Genomic DNA, 21,644 nt, shown 5'->3' on the forward strand with positions numbered 1-21,644 from the left:
GACGACCTTCTTCCAATCATTTAAGGTCCAGTTTCGATGCTCGCGTGCCCATTGTAGGGCTGTCGCTGGTGAACCATGGTTAGCATGGGCAATTGGACCGGCCTCTAGCTATACAGCCCCATTTTCAGCGGTTTGAAGTACTGTATGTTGTGACACATTACTCCCGTCACCAGCATTCCAATTATCAGCGAGTAGCGCCAAAGTCGCCCTTCTGTTGCCACGTACCATCCGGGAGAGCCTTCGTCCACCACGAGCATCGATGGTCGTCCAACACCTCGCTGGCAGTTCGTGGGTTTCCCCTCCTCGGAGGGGAAACCCACGAATGGCCAGACGGCTGGGTCAGAGGATATGCTCTGACCCAGCCGTCTGGCCATTACAATTTGGCCTTTGCCAAACTCCCTTAAGTCAGCCATAAGAACAAGAGTAACACTGATTAACGGAGCTCAGTATCAGGTGGTTTTTATACCGTGTCCCGACCCGCGTACGTGCCGTAGTTCACCTGCAGTTGCTTCGATTTGCATAACGACTGGGTGGTCATAATGTTTTGGCTCATCGGTGTATATATAAATTACCTATACACATTGTGGGAGGGGCGCAGATCTCGACGGACGACTCTGTTAATAATAATGTCAGCAGATGATTTTGAGCTCGTATTTTAACTCTTTTGAATTTGACAGGTCTAAAAATAAACAAGCAAGACACAGAGAGGAGGAAGTCCATATGCAGCATAACGAAAACAGCTGACGTTAAGGTTTTACGCAACAGACGACTCATACCACAGATTGATGTACTCCTGAATTAATTATTCAGAATACTGGTTACAATAATATCAAGAATTGTTCTAGTCTGCAATGCTTTCATTCAGGCATTTATAAACGTAAACCGAGTAATAATTTTTAATAATAATAAAAAGTGATAAAAACCAACTCACATAGAAAATGACAGTTTCTAAAGAGAAATAAATTGTAAAGAACTTAGTATTGATAAAAGTTGCAAAGGGATTCCCACTTGGAGTGGGCAACACATGCAATTCCATTCCTCTCAACTTTTCCTTAAAACGTTGCATACAAACTGCTTGCCATTCCTAGAAACTACTGCAGTTTTTTTTTTTTTTTTTTGATTTGGTAGTTGTTGGCGCATCGGCTTCTGTGGCCATATTGCACCTCCCAAGGTTTTTTTCAGTACTTTGATCCAAGCCCGAGGCGAGAATCGAACCCGCGACCTTTGGGTTGCCGGGCAGGTACTTTACCCACTCGGCTAGCCCGGTCGGCCACTACTGCAGTGGCTCCCAACCAGTGTGCCGCGAGATTCGCAAAAACTCCATTGAGTTCAATGGCAATCACTATTTAGGTATTTCGTGAATGTCTTTTTACTTCAACGTAACTTGAATGACAAAAGACTGGGAACCACTGAACTCGTGGGGCGCAACGTATCGATACGTCTCTAAAATTCTTAAGTGCTTATAAATGGACCCAAGAATGGGTCCAGCGGAAAAGCCCACAAGAAAAAAATGAATTTTGCATGTGAGTGTATTTTTCATAAGAAAAAAGATCAAATCTGGATCGCCTCCATATCGAAGACAGACTTCTGTCTGCTCAAATGCTTCAGACAGCACAAGGCCTGGATGCCGATCTGAAACGTTTCGTGGAGAATAGCAAATACAGGCGGACTGCTCTTGCAGAAACTATGTGATTGTGATTATTCCATAATTGTGCCATGTAAAAACCTTATTGAAAAGTGAGCAAGTGTAGCGTCTAAAGTGCTTCAACTCTAAATAGGAAATCTGCCTTGTCGGTACTGACTCTACAATCAATGAATTAATTGGAATCTGTGCACATGCAAGAGCTTGTCTCTCTCTCTCTCTTTCTTGTTTACTGTATGTAGTTGTAAAAAAATGTTCAGTAGGTTAGTAGCGTTTACAATAAATCAATCAAAATTGTTAATCGTATTTAGTAGCCACGGGCTCGAGCCGCGGTCCACTCAAAGAGCGTGTACTACCGCACTCGTGCTCCTGACCACTAGGCTACGTCAGGCCAATATGTAGTTTTTGAATACTTTTAATAGATCTCTCTGTACTATTTTTTAATTATTAGGTATTCATATTACTCGCCAATGCTATGTTCGTCATAAAACATGCAGAAGATCATATTTTTAAAACCCCTAGCTATATAGCTGTGATGAGATATCGTATATACTATTGCAACTATACAATAAAGATTCTATTACTACTACAACTAAAAAAAAAAAAAAAAAAATCTACGAAAAAAAATGCTCAGAGGAAAATTTCATTTTTTTTCATGAAATATCTATCCATACAGTTAATAAGATGTTGAAATAAACGATGGCCATGCGGGGGTTGTTAATTAGGTAATTCTGAGTACATGCTACGGGTGTCCCATTCTCAAGCGTTACAGAACTATGAGCATTCTATATTATGTAGATTGTTGTCATTAAATAGTGGGTAAATGAAAAGGAAATCAGCATTTAGAAAGATTGAGAAATGCCGCCATCCATAAGCACAAAGGCCACTGAAAACTAAAAGTAACAAAATATAGAAAATGTTGTTATATCCAGTGGCGTATAGGTCATGTTAATAGTACAACCACTACAAATCAGCCCTTTATGAACTTGTAAGCCTTAAATTCACTATTTTCTTCCATGCTATCCAATTTCTGTTAACTCGATCAGTAAAATTTCAAATTATAAATTATTTAATATCAAATTTGGTAAAGTATTTACAATGAAATCATTAATTTATATTTTTGTACAATAAGCGGCGCAGCGGACGCTGCTTATTGTGATCACTTTAGGAAGCAGCTTAATCGATAACAATAACCGATTGATAATAATAACTAAAGAAACAAAAATGCAGCATTGTTTATTGATGCAGAGACGAAATCTCTACAAGAAAAAAAAAAAAAAAAAAAAAAAAACAATTAGGAAGATTGCGTACTTTTTTTTTTTCACGAGTAACGTGACCAGCAACCACATGAACTGTACTAAACAACAGGGGTAACTACTAACTACACATGCAATGTGTCGGAGTTCAAGAACAAATCGGATGTTAAGTAATCACTTCCAATGCACACACGTAACCCAAGATAAGGCAAAACAGCGATAACAAAAACAGAAGCCCTGATTACAATATAAGTCGTTTTCTATGTATACGTCTGATCGGGACAAAGTGATAACATAACACGAATGATAAGCTTAATCTGCGATTACAGTAAGCGGTGCACACTGCATGTGTGTGTGTGTGTGTTGTGGCTTAAGTTTAAAAGAATACTGTTTGTAAAAGCACCTCGATTAATCATTTTGTTTATTAATCAAGAATTCTGTTTCAGTTATTTTTCGATTATTATTTATGAAGCATGAATTAACCAAGGGGACAAAGATTACCAAAACCAAAGACTGCCAAGAAATGCAGTGTAAGTGAGTTTTGAGAGATGTAAATAAATTCGTCAAACAAAAGGAAGAAATGGCGCTAGTATCACGAAGAAGGAAAGTAAATGTCGGAAACGAAAGATTACCAAAAGAAATGGTGCAGTTTTAATACGCAGAAGAAAGTCAGACTCAAGAAAAATCAAGTGATGTTTTCCAAAACGAAACTGCAGATGTAGGCATCAATATTCATTTCTGAATAGTAAGTTGCAGGCTCAATGAGAAGTAGAAAAGTAATGCAGCCACTAAAAATGTAACTCTTAACTACAACAATTAAAAGATAAAGACTATTTTAGGTTAAAGAAATACAAACACTAGATTGAGAACGAGTGGAAAAAGATTCTGTTTAGTGACGAAAGTCACTGAGGGACAAAGACAAAGATGTCACTAAGGCTCACAATGTACAGCGAAACGGCAATGAACCAACAATACGACAAAAAAAAAAAAATAATAAATAAATATATATATATATAAATATTTTTTTTAGGGAGGATACTTTTCATGTCGTGGGTAAAGGTACAATGAGCGGTGAAAAGCACAATAGTATTTTTCGGGAGGGAAAATGATCCTGAACAGGAAAAACTCAACAGGACGGCAAAGGCATGTTTCAGCAAGACCACAGGCGTCCAACCTTTTAGCTAGGGGCCAAAACAGATAAAATGCTGAAGTTCGCGGACCAGAATCGTGGCAGGCGGATCGCAGGACCTAACCACTAATTATGCATTTTTCGAAACAGAATTTAAGTTTTGTTATCTACGTTCGTATTTATAGTTTTTTACATTTAATAATCAATTATTAAATATTTAAAATTATTGAAGTTATCAAAATTAGGGATTTAAATATTTTCCGGATTTTAGAGGGATAGCTAGTAGTTGGGCAATTTAGAGGAGCACATTTCAATGAATATTAAGGACTAACAACTGAACTTATTTAAATCTGCAAACTTTTATATTGACTAAAATATAGCACTAGTGGTAAAATGTAAATAACAATGGACGTGCTTCAGAGGGAAAAAAAAAAAAAACGTAATGGACTAAAAAATATATATATTCTTTTTGAGGAATAATTATTATAACGAGGCAATCTTTGTAAGTTTACATGCCCTTTTGCTTTTAATAATGTACTGTGGAAATATTTAATTTCTCGCAATAATAATAAAGTTCTCCAAGTTTTGGTTTCGTCGTCATTATAACTGTATGCAGCTAATGATAGGCATAATCGAATGATTTGCTATAATCAAAATAAACGATTATGACCTCTCGATTATACCTAACACTATGCAGCGGATGAGCTGTATTGACTATAAATTGGAGGCGGCAAAAATCTTGGTCGTGTGGAATGGAATGAAATCTATTGTTTGTGCGTGTCATGCATGAGTTCTGGAAATGTTCTGGTTGGATAGCACAGAGACCGTCTACAGTTCCTTGGAAAAATATTAGAGCGATTAATGGCCCTCAGAGTTACCACTTTGTTCCTTTCACAGGATTTAATCTCCCTGTCCCAGTACGGCTTCATACCAGCCGCTCCTGCGAGGAGGCCCTCTTTGTTCTGGTCCTGCACCTGGAGAACTCTACCTCTAAATAGGAACTAGCTATTTTCATCGACTTCGCGGGAGCCTTTGACACTGTTTGGTGGGAAAGTGCCCTTGAACGTCTCCGTGCTGCCAGATGCCCTTCCAATTTGTACAAGCTGTTCCAGAACTACTTTTCAGAGCGTTCCATAGTAGTAAAATCACAATTTCTTCAGATCACCAAGCATGTCTACTGGGGTTGTCCACAGGGCTCCCGCCCTGGGGGCCCCCTGGTCTTCAACATGAATCTCAAAAATTGGCTTCGTAACTCCTTTGACAACACAAAAATTGTAGCATTTGCGGACGATCTCACCATCATCATCATGTCTGGAAATTCCCACACCTACAACATCTCAGCACCAAAGTTAAAGGTTTTTCTGCCTCCATTCTCAGAGTATCTCGAAGTAATTGGGGTTTGTCCAGGAGAATGCTATCACTATACTACAAAGCAGTATTCCTACCCATCTTATGCTGCCGGTGTGTGGCCCCACCGTGCAGTAATTTTAAAAATGAGAAACAAACTCAACTAAATTCAAAGAGGATTGATCCTGGTCACCCACCGAATCTGCAGGACTGTCTCCACTGCGGCTATTCAGGTAATTGCGGAAACTCTCCCGCTTGATCTGTTTACAGTCTTATATGGACTCTGCTTCGAAATCAAAAATAAAATACCAACCTGTATTCTGGATATTGAGCTTAATCTCATTGCAGATGTTAAGCGTGAAAAAACACGATGCTACAACGAACTGGTAAACATCTGGCATACCAGGTGGGATGCATCGCACACAGCACAGTAACCAAAAGATTCCTCCCCAAGGTAACGTTTGCAATGACCAAAACCGTAAGATCCTGGTTCTCTCTCAGCCTTGAGACGTCCTTCTTGGTGATCGGCCACGGCTCCCTGAATGAAAAGATACACCAACTGGGGCTTCTAGCCTATGCTTTTAGTTATTATTATTATTATCAGCTATATGATGCAAGGAAGATTGAGGCTTATGCTGCACCAGCCAAAAAAAAAAAAAAAAAATTCCCGAGTTACCCTAAGAGAGAGAGAGAGAGAGAGAGAGAGAGAGTCAAAAGGGAATCACCAAGAAAGAGAAGAATGATGATATCCAGCTCAGGACCTCTAGCCTATGCTTTTGTGGAGCCAAAGAAAATTGGTACTATCTTCTTTTTGATTGAGACTTGTATGAGGATCTCAGAGATCAACTTCGGAGAGGAATTCCAAACTTCTCCCCAAACCAGGTGGATTAGTTGATCTACCTGGTTTGAGGAGAAGAAAGATTGTCCGGAGTCTTACGGACAATCTTTCTTCCCTGCAGGCCTTTGCATCTGGAATTTTTGCCTAGCGCACCTTGTATGCCAATGCCAATCAATACCAGACAAGCAATTCAACAGCCTAGATTTCACTGGTGAAAAGAAAAGCTAAATTCCTTATTTTTTATTTATTTATTTATTTATTTTATTGTTATTATTTTTTTTTTTCCTAAATTTGACATACTTCTTTTGGACCCCCGGGAAAAGGTACGGCCTTTTTAAATTTTTTTTCTTATTAATTTTTTTTAATATTATTTATTTATTTATTTATTTTTTTTTTTACCTACACCACTAGCTTTTTTTTTTTCTCTCTATCTCCTCTCTCTGAAATGGGCCTCCCAGAGGAATCCTGCTCACTTGCTGGCAACATCAGATGGGCCAGAGTCTCTTTTGAGATGGTACGTGTCTTTCTGGGACTGGCGCGCACCTTCCCTTGGTGTGGGCGAGTACTCAGAACCATTTCTCCAGATGACTGATGCTTCTGGGTAGCCAAGAGGCCAAAGCATAACAACAGAACATGCACACCACTCACACAAACCTACACCAGACACATTTCTAGCCCTTTACAGTTGAATCCTGTTCTTCACAGCGATACGATGCGGTGTTGAACAAACGATGGGTGCCGCCCTTGCATGTCCACAGTCTGTAGTTGTATCAAGTAACTTCTTGTACGCTGCCGAAGGGAAGGCCTCGTAAACGTTCCATTTTCGCGGGGGGGGGGGGGAAATCGCATAGTGAGAACTGAGCAGAGTAAGAGAGAGTGTGGTAACACAAGGTATAATGTTTTGTTTAGCGGGCTATTGCTGCACGAGAAATGAGCCATGCGCGGAAGCGTTGTCGTGAAACAACTTCCAGTCTTTCTCTTCCTTCTGTTCTGGATTTTTTTTTGCGGAATTTCCTCTCGCAGCACGCGCAACACCTTTTTCTCCTTATTCCCAGTGGTATACTAAGAAATGAATTCGTAGTTCCCAATGCCAGAGTCAAAAAAAAACTTCTAACATCACTTCCCCTGCATATGCTTATATTTACTGATTCTTATGCGTTTTGTGTGCCAAATCCAAGGGTGCTATTGGTTTACTCTAACGTCGATATCTTGGCGGATGTCGAAGATTATAGTTTGCGATATTTATATGTATTACATAAGTGCGTACTAATATTTTGATATATAAGCGACTGTAGTATTTAATTTTTTTTTATTTTTATTTATTTAATTTCAGTTTAGTTTTCTATTTATTTTATTCTAGTTTACACTGGTGTGCAAAACTTAAGGACCAGTCAGGTTTTCACCTGTAGCTTCTCATAGGAGTGGCCTGGATGTGGGAAAAGCATACCAAAGGAACCTCGTGAGGTACAGAAATGATGAAGAAAACAACACCGACACAACAACGGAAACAAAACAAACAGTACAGAGGGACTTTATTCAAAAATGGCAACATAGCACTGGCTGCCATGATACAGATGCATCACTGCCAAAGATGGAACAAAGGGAAGAAGTGGTCCTCAGTAGGAGATATGGCCACCCCTACTGTCGATGCAGGCTTTGCATCGCCTGTCCATACTTAGAACAATGTTATTGATAAGTTCTTGCGGTAACATCGTCCATTCCTCTGTCAGCGCCATCTTCAGCTGGTGAACACATTTTCTGGTAGGTGTGGACGTGCCGCTAGGCGTCTCCCCAGAGCGTCCCATATGTGTTCGATAGGATTTAGATCGTGAGAACGGGCAGGCCAATACATACGAACAATGTCCCCACTTTCCAAAAGCATATATCAACAGCTGCAGTGCGACGGGTGTGGCGTTATCATCCATAAACACGAACTCGGGGCCAATGGCACCTCGGAACAGACGCACATGGGGAAGGATTACCTCAGTATAGTAGCGCGCTCCGGTTACAGTACCGCCTTCCAGTGTCTGGAGTTGTGTAGGTCCATCCAAGGTAATGTCTCCCCAGACGAGAACACCTCGACCGCCATATCGATCCCTTTCAGTGATGTTTACGAGGTGATACCGTGTGCCAACCTCTCGCCAGATTAGCTGACGGCCAGAATCGCTGAGACTTAATCTACTCTCATCAGTAAAGAGTACCTTACATCATTGCGCTGCTGTCCAGTCCTTGTGTTCGATGCCCACTGTAAACGGTGTCTCCGATGGGCAGGTGTTAAAGGGACACAGCGTACAGGCCATCGACAGCAAACAGTCCACCTTTGTGGAGTCGCCTGGCCACAGTAAACCGCGGTATCCTGCGTCCTGTAAAGCTGGTTTGCAATGGATCCCGCTGTCTGGATGACCTGACCTCTGGGTCGAAATTAAATTGGAAGGTCGAATTGCGAGTAAGTGTGGCATCATGGAATTCGTTATCGGGTCACCACACATCGGTCCTTGAACGTGCTGGTCGAACAGCTGTACCTGTCGTTCTGAAGGCCGACCACGCACGTCAGACGATGCTATGGGCGATACCGAATTCTGCAGCCACACTTCTCGCAATTCGACCTTCCCAATTATTCGACCCCGGGTCAGGTCATCCAGATGTTGTCTACTGGCCATTTTGTTGTCTGTAGCAGTGTATGTAACCAATCGAACGTCTGTAACAATCGTGCTCACCATTCGATAATTTGCACATAACTGCTGCTTTTATCTGTTTATGTGAGCCCTCTCATCACGATTCAAATTTTTGCATGTGCACAAGCTTTCTACTGAACGGCCACAGTTATGCAAATCGTCACAGGCTGTTTCGTTTGATTTTGTGGTTGTAACCTTTAGAAATAGTGTTGTTTCTTAAGTTTTGCACACCAGTGTAGTTTTTTATTTATTTTAATTTAATTTATTTACTATTTATTAAACAAAGATGACAGTCATCTCCAGATTCATTCCTCTCGTGGACATTAAATAGGTCCGAAGCAGATGAAGCATACCATCTTTGGTGGCACCAGAATGTCTATGGGTGATCAAGACAAGTTGGGGTCACTTAATTTCTGCTGTAGTAGTTTGCTGATCAACGTTTAAAAGTACGGTTTCGCGGTAGTCGCAAGTGTATGCCTTTTTTTCTTTTCCTGGAATATGAAAGAGCCCAGAAACCATCACGACGACTGTTACTTTTGTATGGTGGACATATCAAATTTAAAAATTTCTGCGGATCGAAAAGCTGTAGCTGTAACATATGATCCTCTGTTGCTTCTGTGACATACAATGAACACGTGCCAATTCCCAATGCACTTTCTAGAGAAGAGTTTTTCAGAACTGGATGAAAAATCCAGTATAGAGATTAACTAGAATTACAACCCTCAAAAGAGAAGAACGGAAGTTAAATAACGTTAATATATCTGGTATAATATTACTGCATATTTAGATTTCTTTTATTTCTGGGCAAACCATTCATGCTATGAAAACTAAGTTCATATTCGGAATTAACGTACCCAAATGCATAAAGAAACACAAAGGAATGCAAAACCACAGCAAACTAGTATAAGTCTGTCGACTGACTGCCATTCGAAAATAAAAAGTATTTTCAGCTTAGTTAATAAAACGAAACGACCCAACGTATTACAGCTTTGGAGTAATTAGGATTAATCCAGATTTTATATTGGCTACTGGTTATGGCTACACTTTCGACTAACATAATAAAATATAAAAATAATAATTCTCACCATCCACGGAAATTCCCCATCGAATGTATCCGTGCCACCGACAATTCGACCACCTCTAACCTGCTGTTTACCACAAGGAAACACTTTACTTACGCTGATCAGCATAGGAAGCCCAGTTCCTAAGAAAATAAAAGGAAATAACCATTACTCAAAAAATCAATACTATGATAAAAAAAAAAAAGAGAGAGAAAAGTATAAGAAAGGATGGTTATTAATTAAAATTGGTTAAAATCTGCTCGAAAAATTTTATTTTACCCATTCTAATTATATACTTAAAATAGAAATAAAAGTAAATATAAAAATAAAATAAAAATAAAACAGAAATAAGTTAGGTATGTGATTCTACGACTGAGAGAGCCTTGCTGACGAAAAAAAAAAATAAAATAAAATAAAAATACTATTCAAAATGCATATTTTAATCATCAGCACAAGTGCATCACGCCGACCGGGCTAGCCGGGTGGGTAAAGTGCCTACTTGGTAACCCAAAAGGTCGCGGATTCGAATCCCGCCTCGGGCTTGGATCAGAGTAGTGCAAAAACCTTGGGAGGTGCAATATGGCCAAAGAAGCCGATGCGCCAAGAGAGTAGTTTGTTTATACAAACTACTCTCTAGCACAGGGGTGGCCACCGAGTCGACGCGGATTTAATTTCGGTCGATCACGACGAATTTTAAATATACAGTGATCCCTCGATTTGTGCACCTTGTGCAATGAAATTTTTGCGATGGTAGATCGCGGCACATTTTAAGGAAAAAAGTAGATCGCATCACAAATTAAGTTGGCCACTCCTGCTCTAGCATATCTTAACAGAGCAGGTAGATGTGTTTAAACTAGAAGTAGCTGCTTTAACCCAAGACATTCAATGAAGTAGCTGCTTTTACAATGAAGTAAGTATTCGTGCGGATTAATGACACTCTTACAAGGGAACGTAACGTACATTGTGGTAGCGTGTGTCTCTATTGTGTTTTCTTTGTCTCTTTTTGTGTTCATTTTCTTTTTTTTTTTTTTTTTTTTTCCTTTTCATACAGCGAAATCTAATTTAAATAATTGCTTGTATGCTTTTCGAGTTCGATTTTCCGTATCTTATTGGTCCTGCTTGAATTTTCCTTGGAACTAATTAGAACAATATCAAAATTTCTTTGAAACTGCAATTCTGATTATTTATCATGAATAGTCATGATAAATAAAAATTATTTACCATGACTGAACTATAGTCATGGTAAATAATCTGAACTGTAATAATATGATCTTTATTGTAAGGTTTTCTTTATTGTAAGGTTCCTAGGTACATGCAGGTACCCTACCTTTACAAACCCTTCACGGCACTAATCCAGGGGTTGACTATTTACCATGACTATAGTCATGGTAAATAATTATGAACTATCGATGATTTATCGAACGTTATCCTGTAGAGACAGTAAAATTAAATTGTAAAAAATCGTAGTCGAACATGCAATTTTTGTCTGTTCAAGAGATCTGAAACATTGGATGAAAGCTTCTGCTATAAGTGGACACAATGTCGAGGATCAGGCAACAGCGGTGGTCTTCACAACTCCGCCATATATACTCTTGTGCTGCTATACAGTTTCCTGTAAAGGCCAGGCAGTGTCGCAGAACAAGCGCTAGGGGTGCTCAAGTGAGGCACTTGCCACAGGCGCCGTTACAAGATGTGTGTGTGTGTGTGTGTGTGTGTGTGTGTGTGTGTGTGTGTGTGTGTGTGTGTGTGTGTGTGTGTGTGTGTGTGGTTCTGTTATTCTTCTTGCCTCTTAGCATAGGGGCTTGTTGAGCACTACCAACCCCCAATTTCCATGGCACGGGAAGCCGGACCAGGAAGTCCAATTTAACTCTGGCTAGGCCAATCCTGGAGAGCCTAAGCTTCCCGGAGAGGGCCTAATAATAAATAATATAAAATAAAAAAATACACCTGACCGTTCGACGAGCGTTTCACAAGAACATTGAAGATTACGTATTCTAGATTTGTTGGAATGTGTAGTGGTCTCCAAAGCGCCAGAATTGTTTTAGATTATTATGGCTCTTGATCCTGGTCTGTACGGAGTTAGCAAATGTTCAATAACATTTTTCCATTAAGTCCATCGTTTCTGAATCTTACAGCTTTTAACTAATTGTACGATGGATTTTTTTTTTAAAATTATATATGTATACATTTTTTCTTTTTTATTATATACATGTGTACTTTCTTTTTTATATACATGTATACTTTCTCCTTTCGTTTTTATTATTTATAAATTTTATTTCTTTTCCCTTTTATTACATACATTTTTTTTTTCATTCTTTTTATTATATATACTTTTTTTTCTTTTTCTTTTCTTTTTTTTTACCAGTACCCTTAGTCTGGGCAACTCAGGGTGCGGGATTTTTGCAAGCACTCACTGTAGCACTACCTCAAGTGAGTGCGGACCCGTGGGGGCAGACAGCGATTGTAGTGTCTGAGGTCCACCACGTATCCAGCTTAATTGTGGGCTACCTCTCGTGGTATAGACGGATACTGGGCAGGCTTTCTAGGTGATCGCCTTCCTGGTGGCAAAGTGGCCAGAAATAACATTACACATATTTCTGGCCGTTTTACAGATTTCTGTATCATCACAGTGTACCAAGGCAGAGCTGAACAACATTCTGGAGCCTCTGTATATAAGATACTATGCATGTCTACATATACATTTAAAACGGCGGCTTGGTTGGGCAAGCCACCGTTTTAGGGAACATTAGTCTATAAGGAAACGTTCTAACTACCTCAAATTTGAACATACATCACACATATGCAAATGCAGAAAAAAATACCTACTAGTCATTTCAATTGATTTTGCAGGGGCGTTCGACTCACTATGGTGGCCGAGCGTCCTAGGCAGACTAAGGGTGGCTGCAGTTCCTATCAACCTATACAAGGTAATGGAAGACAACCTATCTTGCAGGAAAGTAGAAATAAATGCCAACTACTAAAAAGTCACAAGTTCTGTACACAGGGGCTGCCCGCAGGGGCCTGTCTTGGGGCCACTCCTTTGGAACATGGTCCTCGACAAGCTCCTGAACCTGGACCTGGGGCTGGTCGGGGCCCAGGCCTTTGCAGACTACCTTATTCTTAACATTGAGGCTGACTCAAGAGCCCAACTGGAAACCACCGCAAACCAAGCTCTACAGGAAATACAAAACTGGGCTACAAGAAACCAGTTAAAAATTTCACCGACGAAAACCACATCTATTCTACTAAAAGGAACCCTGCAAATACGGCGTCCACCCCAAAATAAAATAGAAGGTGTGACCATTAAACTTGCCAACCAAATGAAATATCTAGGAGTTATCCTAGACAAAAACTTATCCTTTTAACCTCACCTACAATATATAAGGACGAAGATAAGACGTCACTCGGTACTGGTGGCGAGGGTTACGAGAAAAGACTGGGGATTAAAAAAAAAAAAAAAAAACAACACTAATTTTGTATTATAAGGCAACCTTCATCCCTGCGATAACTTATGCTTCTGCAGTGTGGTACAGCAAAACGACGCTTGCAGTCAATAGGAGAACTCTGGATATGATACAAAGGACCATTTTATTAACAACCACACGAGCATGCAGAACAGTAAGCACACCGGCGTTGCAGGTGCTTGCTGGAGCGCTCCCCCTCGATTTGGAGACTGTAAATGCTAGCTTGCTCTTCCTGCACGCCAGGGGGATTGCTGCTATCTTCCAGGATTTCATAATTGACCCAGCGAGTAGTACAAAAACAGAAAAAGTCCGGTTACAGGTCTACCTACTTCGGGAGTGGCAACAAAGATGGACCAATACAACAAAAGGAGAAATCACAAGAAAATTCCTTCCCAACTTAAGAAAATTTACAAAATTTTCCGGGGATGCACTTGACTTCGCTCCTTACTGGTCATGGTCCCTTTAAAGAGAAGCTGCTTGGGTTCGGCCTTGTTGAGGACCCCAACTGCAGGTGTCGGGAGATCGAGAACTGGAACCACTTGGTCTACGACTGCCCAGAATATGAAAATCTCAGAGGCATCCTGATCACAAAGATACACTACCTTCCGAAAGGACTGGAATCCCACTTCATTGACACAGAAGAGGAATATAGAGCACTTTCTCAATGTGCGCAGGACCTCTTCGAGAGGAGAAAACTGCTAATTACCATAAATCGTGCCTGACGAAAGACCACCATAAGTTAAACTGTACAAGACCATAAAATACCATCCAATGGAGTTACTACAGAGAAAAACCCTGAGACAAGAAAGTGAAAAACACAAGGACGGGGCTTACCCCATGAGCGACTGGACTGAAATCGAATCAACATTGAAGAAAAGAGACTTAAAGCAGCATAGCTGCCAAACGCCATTTGGCGACTTGAAGAGGGCACCCTAGCCATCTTCATCTTTAATACCCATATCCCCGGTGGGGGGGGGAGCGGTCTTACTGTCTCCTCCCCTTCTCGCCGTTCCCACTTTCCCTTCTGGTGGGGCATGGGCATGCCCCACTGTGACTTGGGGTTGCCTCCTCTTTCGACTCCATACTTGTCTCTTCCCCCCCAGACTTCAGTCTCCCCACCCACTCTACCTGCGCAAGCGAATACCCTACACGTCGGAATTGATTTAATCACCTCCAAATTACGTTTTTTGCCAATTCACTCGGCCTTTCAAAAATTTAGCGTTATTCCTCATCGAATTTACCAAAAATAAACATATATATATATATATATATTTATTTTTGGTAAATTATCCTTAATATTATCCTTAATATTCTATATATATATATAGAATATTAAGGATAATATAAAAAATTATTAGAAAAAGTAAATCAATCCAATAATAATACCATCAGGGACCTAAGAAAACGCAAAAAAAAAAAATAATAATAATATTATCGCTTTTTACCGACAATCTAGATGACTTCAACTGGGGCCAACCACCCAGAATGAAGGCAAAAAACGACAAGATGTTCTCTGTTTCTGTGATGATCAATATATGCTAAGTAAGTTAAATCTAAACCAAATATAAACCAGTATAGGCCAAATATAAATCGAATGATGATAAAAGTTAAGAAAATTTAGAAATATTAGAATCAAAGGTAAGAAATATAAGTAAAATATAAATGTAAGCATATATTAATCATCGTTGAATCGACAGAGAACGTAATTTAATGATTAAAATAAGATTAAATATATAATACATACTACATATTGACCGTATCTAGGAGATAATGTAATAGTCGTCAAAATAATATGTGGTGCCCCCTATGTGATGGATACGGTAAAAATAAATAAATAATTAAATTAACGCATAGAGAAACATGCAGATAGTAAGAAGAAAAACTAAAGGAGTAGGAATAATAGAACCTGAACTCCACAAAGGCGAAAAATAGTGGTATTGATAAGAAATAGTTTCTCCTACGTCCTCGGATTGCCCTAATAATTTCGGAGAAATAAAAATAAAGAGTGTAGGGCAGTTTAAAGACATTACAAGATATAAGTTGTAAACTTAAAACTGTCAATAATCATGACATCGCAGCATGGGTCAATGTCGTGCTGGGTCGAATAGTAGTAGTAGTAGTGGCATGTGATGTAAGAAAGCAAGTGTATGAGCTTATGCAGCATCAGCCAAAAAAATAAATAAATAAAATCACACCATTCCCTCCAAATGCCTGTCCAGTTCCTCCTTAAATTTATTTAACCTATCAACTTCCACAACGACAGATGGAAATTTGTTCCAGAAATTAACCATCCGCTGGCTAAAGGCAAATTTCCGCACATTCATTCTACACCTGTCTTTTCTTAATTTGAATTTATGCCCCTTTAGGTTCATAATCTGAACAAGTGGAAGGATCCCATCAGAATTCAGCGTGCTCAACCCATTCAAGGCCTTATACACCTCAATCAGATCACCCCGCAGGTGCCTAGTCTCCAGCCACTGCAATTTGCAGAACTTAAGCCTCTCTTGATAAGATCCCTTCATTCCCCTCACCAATCTTGTTGGCCTTCTCTGTACACGCTCAAGCAAATCTACATCCTTTCTAAAATGAGGCCCCCAGACCTGTACGCAGTACTCAAGGCGCGGCCTGACCATTGCCTTATACAGAGGGACAATCACCTCCTTCTCCCTGCTAGCAAAATTCCTATATATCATTGACAAGACTCCATGACCTGCCCTGGCTGCCTGTCTGCATCGCTCAGAAAACTTCATATCTGACTGTACAATTACTCCCAGGTCTTTTTCATTTTCTACCACCTTAAGTGTAGTACAACACAGTTGGTACGTTTCTCTGGGGTTACTTCTACTTACTACAGTACTTTGCATTTGTCAAGGTTAAACTTTAGTTGCCACTTCTTAGCCCATGTGCCCAAATTATCTAGATCCTGTTGCAGTAGTACACTGCCATTACTGTCATTAACAACCCTGCTAACCTTTGTATCATCTGCAAACTTCGACACTAAGCCTGATATACCTTCATCAATATCATTGATAAATATACAAAACAACAGTGGACCCAAAAACCGAACCCTGTGGGACTCCACTAATAACATTGGTCCACGAAGAGCAGCACCCATTAATTACCACCCTCTGTCTTCTCCCACTCAACCATCCTTTTATCCATTGTAGACTTACCCTTAATACCATTCTGCTCCAATTTGTACAATAGTCTTCCATGCGCAACAGTGTCAAAAGCTTTCCTGAAATACAAATATATGATATCAAAATTATTTTTTGCATCCAGTTCCTTTGTAACCACATCATAATATCCTATCAAATTTGTCAGACAAGACTTTCCCTTAAAAAACCCATGCTGTGTCTGAATTATTGCTGCAGTCTTGTCTAGATGATCCTGCAATGCATCTTTAACCAGTGACTCCATTATTTTGCCGGAACAGAAATTAAACTAACTGGTCTGTAATTACTCGTGTTACCCTTCGATCCCACTTTGTGAATTGGGGATACAAGTGCTCGGCAATGGCTGAGTGTTCCAGGTCCGTTAAACGGATAGCTCTTTCGTGTTCAGAAACGCGATTGCTGAGATTCCTGCCAGTTTCCCCAACGTAACAGCTAGTGCAGACACGGCAGGAAATACGGTAGACTAATCCATTCTGCAGCAAGGAGGGAACAGATGTTTTAACTCTGGAGAGGAGGGATCGCAACTTCCTGCCCGGGAGTTGTAGGCACTTTATCCCGTGAACCTTTAACACTAGAAATCTGTTGTGATAGGTTTGGGCAAAATGGGATAAAGGCGGTCATGGCGGAGTCACTACTGTGAATGGTCCTGTTGGAATACCCTAGATAGGTGCGACCTACAAGCCCATGACACGTAGCGGCCAACAGGAATTTGTGAATGGTCCTGTTGGAATTCCCTAGATAGGTACGACCTACAAGCCCATTACCACGTTGCGGCCAACAGGATCATTCACAGTAGTGACTCCACCACGACCGCCTTTATCCCATTCTGCCTAAGATAAGCCCTCCCCCCCTCCTCGACTACACAAAACAATCAGAAAAGGGAGGTGCCTTCACCTGTCAATTATCGCAGTCTTCTTCTTCGCTTTCATCGAAGTACATGCCGGTGTATACTATCATCGACTTCAGGCAATATCATCACTATGTAATTATTTATCTGCGTTTACATAGGTCACTTAGGAAAAGACCTTTTGCTTCGGTTCCATAATACATGAAAAATATTGTTGCATCCGAAAGAGGAGGACTAAAATATTTAACTGAAATATTTACAAACTGTACAAATGGCGCAGTCGTGGGCAGGAGCAGTAGTGCGTAGCACACGCTTTTTAATAAGACCGGGGTTCGAGCCCATGACCACCAAATACGGAGGATGCGGAAGGTCAGAGAATGACCACCGCATATCCCCAGCCCGGATAAAGGGTGAGGGTTGCCGTCAGGAAGGGCATCCGGCGGTAAAAATTGCATACCAAAATAATAAAAACGCTTACTCCCTATATAATGGGAAAAAGCGAGGACAAAAAAAAAAAAAAAAAATTACAAACATTTACAAAATACTAAACCACAGTATTTACAATATTCTTTTTTTTTTTTTTGTCGTCGTTTTTTCCCATTATATATGGGGTCAGCATTTTTATTGTTTTGGCATACAATTTTTACGGCCGGATACCCTTCCTGACGCCAACTGTCATCCTTTATGCGGGCTGGGGATATGCGGTGGTCATTCCCTGACCTTCCTCATACTCCGTATTTGGTAGTCACGGGTTCGAACGCCGGTTTATATCAAGAAGCTTATACTACGCACTACTGCTCCTGCCCACCTGGCTACGGAGACGCCAGGTACAATATAATCTAATAGAGAATTTATGATAAAGAAATAAATCAGCAATCAATTCATGCTTAAACGTTATTAATTTGAAAAATATTGTTATGCGAAACAATGCAAAGTTATATTTCATATGCTTTTACAAGACTATGATTTTTCTGATATTGATGAAAATGATTTGCTCAAAGAGATTTGCTTAAATTTTGCTTAAGATTTGCTTAAATTTTGTTGAAACAACTCTTGTAACTGTCACTTCACCAAACGAAGTTTAACAGAATTAAAACTGATTAAAAATTATTTAAGTAATACTACCACAGGGTTGTTAAAATTAAAGCATCCCTACACAGAGGGCTCCGTAGCGAGCTGCAATGCCCGCACTGAAGAGAAACCCGAACAACACGTACAACAAAGAATTCATTGGGAAAAAAAAAAAAAAAAAAACAGTTACAAAATTTGTCACTGTATAGCGCATAACTATCTTAGTTACGATTATGCAAATAACTTACGTTATTTGCATAATCGTAAGATATTGCCACAGCGCCTATTAGAAGTTACCATAGTTAAAAGAATCTGGAGCACCTGTCCCCAACTGATGATGAACCTCTTTAATGCCTGCCTACAATATGGATTCTTCCCCTCTCCTTGGAAAAAAGCAAATCTTAAATTACTTATTAAGAATCCCAACAAAACAGCAAATGAGGCAAATTGATACCACTCAATCGCTCTACTTCCGGTCTTCGGAAAAATACTAGAGAAGCTGATTGTAGCGAGATTCCAAAAGCACTATAAAGAAAGAAACCTAAACTACAAATATCAGTTTGGCTTCACTGCTGGGATGTCTATAGTGGATGCCATTAACCTAGTTATTAATAACGTTTCAGCCTCCAATGAAAAGTATGTCCTCGGCCTCCTTTGTGGACTTCAAAGGGGCCTTTGACACTGTTTGGTGGCAAAGTGTCCTGGAGAGTTTCCGAGAGGCCGGGGTCTCCGTGCCTATTTATCGTCTCATCACGGATTATTTCCAGAATCGCTCACTTGTGGTCTCTAGTGGATCCTGCTCTGTTGCGAGACCTGTGACTCGCGGTTGCCCTCAGGGATCAGTTCTCGGACCAGTATGCTGGAACGTGGTCCTTGATGGGTGGCTGGCTACCGAACATAATTGCACTACTAAGATTGCTTACGCAGACGATTTAATTATCCTTGTTTCTGGAAACTCCAGACTACAACTTGAAATCAGTGCTAACGAAGTCCTATCAGACTTAGATGAGTGGTGTAGTACACATAAATTAACTATTTCTGTTCCCAAAACAAAACAAATTCTTCTCAAAGGAAAATTAGACCCAAATAGACCTCCAAGTATTAAGATTAAAGAACAATGGATAAAATTAGTTAACTCGTACAAATACCTAGGAATTATGTCAGATAACAAACTTCAATTCATTACCCATGCTAAATATGTACTAAGCAAAATCAAGATTCTGACAGGCAAAATAATCAGAATTACCAAAAGTTCTTGGGGTCTGAAACCCTCCACTCTCAAGCTGTGCTACAAATGTATATTTATTCCTATTGTCTGTTATGCTGCGGGCGCTTGGGGCCCCGGAATATGCAAAGTCATAGTGGAAAAAATCTTGACTCAAGCCCAGCGCTTCTTCCTGATTGCAACTTCAAGAGCTTGTCGCACAATTTCAACGTCGGCACTATAGGTAATCAACGGTACACTACCAATTAAATACGAAGTGCTGTACAATTGCTTTCAGTATTGTAGAAGGAAGGGTATTGCAGCACAATTCAACCAGTTTTCTGTTAACCTGGACGTGCCAGTGAAAGAAGACAACACTAGATCAAGAAACCAATTCTAGATCAAGACTAGATCAAGAAAACACTGGAAGAATTACTACCCTTTGTATACCTCAGGTTGCCGAATTTGACCAAAAACATTGGTCCTGGTTTAACCCAGGTCTTCACCTAACTTTTCTTCTATCCGGGCATGGCAGCCTAAACTCAAAGTTGTTTACTCTGGGTTTGGCTGCGTCTCCTCTTTGGAAATGTGGCTCAGAGGAGACAGTCCAACATATAATCTTAGAATGTCGATATTATGTAGACATTCGATTTGAACTTCACACATTGACCGAAGTTTATGATGTAAATAACTTCACCAAGTTTTTAGAATGTAAGGAAAATTTTCAGGCACTGGCTAGCTTTGCTGAAAAGGCTTTCCACAGAAGGAAAGGACTTGCCGACTAAGAATAATTATGTTATTAGTGTACTACCACTGTATATAGTTGGCTCCGTGGTATTAATCGTATTGTTACAAGACCTCTGATGAGGAAATTTATCGCCGGACGGCAATAATAGCGTTTAGTATAAATTAGTCGATGTGCCAGGTTCACTGTTGGGTGGGCGGTATCCTGGGACTTCAGCCTCTAATAAGGTGCATAAATTGTAAATCTTAAATTGTATAAATTGTAAGATATATATCGGACCTCATTGTAAACGAACTGGAAGGTTCTAACTATCTGTATAGTTGTATAAGTTGTGAAGGTTAAAGTAGAAATTGGTGCCTTCAACAAATTGTAATAACTGAGTTGCAAGTGTTATGGATATACAGTATGGTCAAATGTGCGGCTATACTACATTGGTCTTACGCAAGAGACTTATTGTTTGTAATAATTACTGTGAAGTTGGTGGATCCAGATGTTTTGTAAAACCATAAATTGTAAATATTGTACAGTTACTCTTCAGCGGCGGATAGGGGAAACCCTGGAGCCCGCAGAAAATAATAAAATACTTTGAATACTTTGAAATACAGCGCCACTACTCCTGTACTGTATAAAAGCAAAGCAGTCTCTTCAAAATCATACAATAGATGTTTGCCTGCACTACAGCAGCAATGCCAACAACGTTGCAGGAAAAGGCGCTATTATTGAAGCTGTACTATCAGAACAGCAACAATGTAGCTGCGGCTATCAGAGAATTCCGGCGTCAGAAGCGCATAAGGCACAGGTGGACCTGTGCCTTATGCGCTTAAGGCACAGGTGGACCTATGGCTGTTTGTGCTGTCCGCAAAATGATTGCGAAATTTGAAGAAACAGGACATCTTGGTGTTCAACCAGGTAGAGGTCGAAAACGAGTGGACTCCTCTCGTGTTGAAGATGTGGCTATGGCTGTCGTGGATTTATCAAGTCAATCTCCATGTGGTAGCGCGTGTGCCAGCTGTTTCTCGTGAAGTGGACATGCCGTATTCCACTGTAAGGTTAGTAATGCGTCAGGTGTTGCGGTACTATCCTTACAAGATGTACATGTTGCAACAATTAAAGCATACTGATGCAGATATTCGTTTCACATACGCACTTCAGTTTCTGGCGCGAATGACAGTGGATATCACTTGGCCAT

The 21,644-nt window shown here is 40.1% G+C and overlaps 1 protein-coding gene across 1 annotated transcript in view; it reads right to left on the minus strand.

Annotated features, from left to right (window-relative positions):
• LOC150084539 (trypsin-1-like) overlaps nucleotides 1–21,644 on the minus strand; it is a 101,998-nt gene that overhangs the window by 28,499 nt on the left and 51,855 nt on the right. Inside the window, exon 3 of the mRNA XM_090376279.1 lies at nucleotides 9,973–10,091. Within this exon, the coding sequence (XP_090232405.1) occupies nucleotides 9,973–10,091 (119 nt within the window). The remainder of the gene's footprint in view (nucleotides 1–9,972; nucleotides 10,092–21,644) is intronic.

The sequence above is a fragment of the Mastigoproctus giganteus genome, chromosome 6, assembly GCF_048544385.1.
Source record: "Mastigoproctus giganteus isolate SK-2022 chromosome 6, ASM4854438v1, whole genome shotgun sequence".
Classification (NCBI taxonomy): domain Eukaryota; kingdom Metazoa; phylum Arthropoda; class Arachnida; order Uropygi; family Thelyphonidae; genus Mastigoproctus; species Mastigoproctus giganteus.